This window comes from Rana temporaria, chromosome 6 (genome assembly GCF_905171775.1).
Source record: "Rana temporaria chromosome 6, aRanTem1.1, whole genome shotgun sequence".
Classification (NCBI taxonomy): Eukaryota; Metazoa; Chordata; class Amphibia; order Anura; family Ranidae; genus Rana; species Rana temporaria.
Window position 1 is genome coordinate 126,923,996 of NC_053494.1, and position 6,000 is coordinate 126,929,995.

Here is a 6,000-nt window from a genome sequence, read left to right on the forward strand (position 1 = left end):
TCAGCCAGAAACTCGGTCGGAAGCTGAATTCTGCCGAGGAAACTGGTCGTGTGTACGAGGCCTTAGATTTAGTAGGAATTGCCAAGAATTTTGTAAAATTTGCTGTTATCTGCTAATAATGAGTTTAGTGCTTTTAGTGAAAATATCGATGTGATAAACATTTTTGCAAATATTGCTGGGCCTTAAAAATCATCAGTAGCACCTTATTTTTATTCTACTGGTCATGTGCTTTCAGAAAATATATGGTTTGGGGGGGGGGGGGGTATTTTACAAACTCCGAAAGCTGTAAAAAATAAAAAAAGCAATGGAAAAATTAGCAAAAATGGTACTGCTAGCTGAGTAAATGTGGAGCGCAGGCCTTGGCAGCAAATGTGATTGAATGTGATTTTAAATGTTATATTTTATTTAACATTACAAATTATCCATAGCTTAAGTGATAATATGCCAAGCTGACTCCACTTACAGCCTGCAAAAGATGGAACAGAACGCAAGCAGTTGTAAACATCCAAAGGGCAATGCACTGTAACATTTTAGTGTGTTGGTCAAAGGTCAGAGTACATTTGATTAATATATTCCCAGAATATTATAAATGTTACAGTGGTGACCTCAGAGCAAATATATACAGTAGGTATTCATATTTATTATATCTCGTATTTTCAAAAATATTTTCACCTTGCAAGCATCAATTAAAGTACAATTGTCATGAGAAAATACCTGCTAGTAATTAAAAATCTAGAGCAAATTTTTGGAACCTATGTATTAATAATTAACAAAAACAGTGAGAATATTCCCTGAAGTAATCAGCTTTTCTGCTTTTGGTTATATTATTAGTACTACAGATACTCCTCGTTTAACGACTTACCCGTTTAACAACCGATCGGACTTACGAACAGCTCTCCCGAAACACGCACAGGACATCATGTCTTCATTCAGCATCAGTCTCACTCTCACTTATGGCCTGTTGTTTTACAGGTATGTACTGTACTGCACTCGGTTCTCCTAAATGCCCCTTCCAGTGTTCTTTATAGTGTACTGTTTTATCTCCTATGTCTTTGCACTGTACTGTTTTATGTCTTTATGTACAGTACTGTAACAATATGTGTTCTTGTACTGTACAGGTATTGCTCACACCATGTCAGAAAAAAAGAAAAAGCGTGGTTGCACCTGCAGAAAGTGCTCAGAAAAAAAAGAAAAGCTATTAATCTTGATATAAAAACAAAGATCTTTAAGAACTATGAAGCTGGCAAGAAAGTAAAAGAAAAAGCAAGTGAATTGGAACTTGCACATTCTACCATTTCAACAGTCCTAAAGGATAAGGATAGTGTGAAAGAGGCAGTAAAATCATCGACAGGATATCAAGCCATAATAACTAGGCAGCGGAAAGGCCTCATTCATGACATGGAGAAGTTGGTGGTGGTATGGATTGAAGACCAAATAGAAAAAAGAATGCCAATGAGTCTTTGAGTCTTTTATTGATTCAAACCAAACCACGCAGTATTTTTGAGAATTTGAAAGTGCACAAATGAGAAGAATTTACTGAAACATTTACAGCAAGCCATGGATGGTTTAAAGGTTTTGTGGGAGATTCAACCTCCATAATCGGAGTATCAGTGGGGAGGCTGCAAGTGCAGATGTAGAAGCAGCTGAAAAATTTGTGGTTGAATTTGATAAAATCATCGAAAAAGGTGGCTACTGTCCAGATAAAACTGGACTTTTGCCCAGACAATGCCCAGTTTTAAGGCTTTTAAAGACAAGGTCACATTGTTGTTGGGAGGAAATGTTGCTGGGTTCAAGTTAAAGACTCTCCTCATCTATCGTTCACAGAAACCAAGTGCGTGGAAGCAGGTTAGTCTGGTGACTGGTTCATCAATTGTTTCATACCCTAAGTCAAGCATTACTGTCAGCAAAAGGGTGTTCCTTTTATAATGATCCTCCTGCTTGATAATGCCCCAGGCCACCCCGACATCTTGATGACCTACATCCAGATGTAATGGTAGTGTATCTGCTTAAAATCACAACTGCTATCCTACAACCCATGGATCAGGGTGCAATAGCAACATTCAAGGCCTACTATTTGCACACCACCTTTTTCAAAGCTGTAGCAGCAACTGAAAATGATGAAGCTACCCTTCATGGTTTTTGGAAAGCTTACAACATTTTACACTGCATAAAAAACATTGCTGAGGTATTGGTGCAGCTTGGAGGGAGTAACAGAAAAGTGTATGCAGGGTATATGGGAAAAATGCTTAAAGTGTTTTGTGAACAATAGCAAAGGGTTTAAAGACACAGGCAGATTCACGTACAATTGCGTACGTGACATACAATGTGAGATACGCTATGCCGCTGTAACTTATTTTTCAAAGCTTTGAATCCAGAAAGAATTTGCGCCGTAAGTTACGGCGGCGTAGTGTATCTCTCGCGGCCTAACGGCGCGTAATTCAAATCGGCGAGTAGGGGGCGTGTTTCATTTAAATGAATCGCGTCCCCGCGCCGAACGAACTGTGCATTCGCCGTCCCTAAATTTCCCGCCATGCATTGCGCTAAATGACGTCGCAAGGACGTCATTGTTTTGACGTGGACGTAAATTCCATCCAGCCCCTTTCACGGACGACTTACGCAAACAAAATAAAATATTTTCAAATTCGACGCGGGAACGACGGCCATACTTAACATTGCGTACGCCACCAAATAGCAGCTTTAACTATACGCCGAAAAAAGCCGAACGGAAACGACGTAAAAGAATGCGACGGCCGCTCGTACGTTCGTGGATCGTCGGAAATAGCTAATTTGCATACTGAACACGGATTACGACGGGAACGCCACCCAGCTGACGCCGAAGAATTGCATCTACAATCCGAAGGCGTACGAAGACGTACGCCTGTCGGATCTAACCCAGATGCCGTTGTATCTTGTTTTAAGGATTCAAAACAAAGATACGACGCGGGAAATTTGAAAGTACGCCGGTGTATCAGTAGATACGGCGGCGTACTTCCTTTGTGGATCTGCCCCACAGATGTTGAAGTTATAAATCAAAACATTTTGCAACTTGCTAACATACTTGACTTACATGTAGATGATGAAGTGACAGATATTAAAGAATTGGAATTTTTTTAGGGAGAGCTAAGTAATGAAGATTTAATAGAGTTGGAAGCACAACAGCACTTAGAACAGGAAGAGGAAGAAAAGGAGGAAACAATGGAAGAAGTACAAAAGGAGTTTACAGTCAGGAGGTTAGCTGGCGTGTTCTCAAAAGTGAATGCAGCTTTATTACAGTTAGAGAGTATGGACCAAAATGTTGAAAGGTTCTCTAAAGTGGAACAGCAGATGAAGGAACATGCAATGTTATTGTGAAATTTATGACAAAAAAAGAAAATTACAAAGCACCTTAACAGAATTCTCCTTGCAAGCTACCCCTACCAGTTCTATAATTATAATCTACAACAACTGATGACCCTGCTGGTAACTCCAATGATGACACTGTCGACCCTGCTGGTAACTCCAATGATGACACTGTTGACACTGTTGACCCTGCTGGTAACTCCAATGATGACACTGTTGACCCTGCTGGTAACTCCAATGATGACACTGATGACCATGCTGGTAACTCATTACATGTACTTATATAATGCTGTCAATTTATGCAGCACTTTACATAATTAATAAACATGTACATCAGTCCCTGCCTTCAAGGATCTTACAATCTAAGGTTCCTAACGCACATACACATACTAGGGCCAGTTTACAGTACCTACAAGCTTGTCTTTGGAGTGTGGTAAGAAAATGGAGTACCTAGAGGAAACCCACGCGGGCACAGTGAGAACATGCAGGTAGTGCCATGATGAGAATTCGAACCAACAACCCTAGTGCTGCTAGGTCGAAGAGCTAACCACTTGTGTTGCAGCTTACAATACACTGTGTAATTTGTAAAAGTAAATGCCATTCACTTAGGACTTTACATCTGCATCAAAGCCGTAATAAACCCCAAAAAAAACATTTTTTATATTGCAGCTTACCAATTCTTATGCCGCGTACACACCATCACTTTATGTGATGAAAAAAAATGACGTTTTTAAAAACGTCACTTTAATTGACTGTGTGTGGGGGAAAACGTCGTTTTATGTCTTGTAAAAAACTACCAAAAAAAATTGAAGCATGCTTCAATTTTATGTGTCGTTTTTCAAAAGTGCACTTTTTACTTCACAGAAATTGACCGTGTGTAGCAAAAAACGTCGTTTTCTAAGACGTTTTTTCATCCACGCATGCCCAGAAGCTACTTATGAAGCGAGCTTCAATGGAAAAACGTGGTGGAACGTAACCTCACTTTGCAAGATCATTGTGAGAAAACGATGGTGTGTAGGCAACTTCGTCTTTGAAAATTGAAGTTTCAAAAACGTCATTTTTTACTTCACAGAAAGTGTCGTTTTTTTTCATCACATAAAGTGATGGTGTGTATGCGGCATAAGATGTGATGGCTGCATTTGTTTTCTTCTTTTGGCTTTCTTTCTTCTATTTTCATCTGGTGATCCAGCCAGTTCACTTTCAAATATATCAGGTTACAGGGATAAAAAAAAACATTTAAAGTGGAGGTTCACCTGGAAATGAAAATTTTTAACATTAGATTCATGCTCATTTCGTCTAGGGGAATCGGCTAGTTTTTTTTAAAAACGAAGCAGTACAGTACTTACCGTTTTAGAGAGCGATCTTCTCCGCCGCTTCCGGGTATGGGCTGCGGGACTGGGCGTTCCTATTTGATTGACAGTCTTCCGACAGGCTTCCGACGGTCGCATCTATCGCGTCACGATTTTCCGAAAGTAGCCGAACGTCGGTGCGCAGGCGCCGTATAGAGCCGCACCGACGTTCGGCTTCTTTCGGCTACTCGTGACGCGATGTATGCGACCGTCGGAAGCCTTTCGGAAGACTGTCAATCAAATAGGAACGCCCAGTCCCGAAGACCCATACCCGGACGCGGCGGAGAAGATCTATCTCTAAAACGGTAAGTACTGCTTCGTTTTTAAAAAAACTAGCCGATTCCCCTAGACAAAATGAGCATGAATCTAATGTTAAAAAAAAAAAATCGGGAGAACTCCCGCTTTCAAAATGGCAGGGGTGCTTACAAATATCAATGTTTATTTATAAATGTAAAACCAAAAGAAAAAAAAACTGTTTGTTAAAACTGATTATAAAGTGTGATCTGGATCTTTGGCTTCAATTTGTTTGAGTATTTCAATTTTCTAGTACATCTAACACTACTGTTCTGCTGTTTGTTGTGCTTCTTCATCCAGATTGCGGGTGATCTAATGCAAGAGGTATGTTACTGACCAGATCACCAGGTGAAAACAGAGGGAATAAAGCCAAAAAAGAAAACCAATGCTGCCACCATATCTAATGATTTGTAAGCTATCATATATTACATTTTGGGTTTAATACAGCTTCAAGCAGAAAATATTATTGCTATTATTATGATTATTATTAGTATTATCATTATTATTTTAACATTAATGAGTTTAGTTTTTTCTAAAATAATGAAAAAAACATTGTTGCAATACTTACCCATTAAATTCCACCTTTAAACATGACCCACCATATATAAAGGCTCCCAGCAAGAACACTATCCAGTGAATAAGCTTCATCTTTTTCTCTTAATGATGTGTAGTGTAGTGTGTTGATGGTTCTTTAAAAACCTTTGTTACTTATCTGTGTAGATTTATGCCCTCCCTGGACCTTGTTATATAGATAATGTTAACTTTATCACCCTGCAATCAGGATGGCAAATGAGCAATAAAAATATATACGCTCCACCGCAAATCCTGTTTTTCAAAATATCTTTTTCTTTTTGCAAATGGAATACAGTTATGTAAGAAGCCTGAATAACACTTCTCAGACAGCAGCATGTGACTGTCAATGTGCATTATAATGTTGAATTTTTTTTATTGAATGTAAAACTCAGAAATGCATTATACTAACATTTTCCCATTTTCCAGTATTTAATGAAAACATAAG

General features: G+C 39.0%; 1 protein-coding gene across 1 annotated transcript in view; it reads right to left on the bottom strand.

Moving 5' to 3' along the window:
* The window catches only part of LOC120943786 (carboxypeptidase O-like), a 45,890-nt gene extending 40,186 nt beyond the window's left edge, over window positions 1-5,704 (bottom strand). Inside the window, exon 1 of the mRNA XM_040357331.1 lies at window positions 5,551-5,704. Coding sequence (XP_040213265.1) covers window positions 5,551-5,630 — 80 coding nt within the window. The 5' untranslated portion in view covers window positions 5,631-5,704. The remainder of the gene's footprint in view (window positions 1-5,550) is intronic.
* Between the last annotated feature and the right edge of the window lie 296 nt (window positions 5,705-6,000).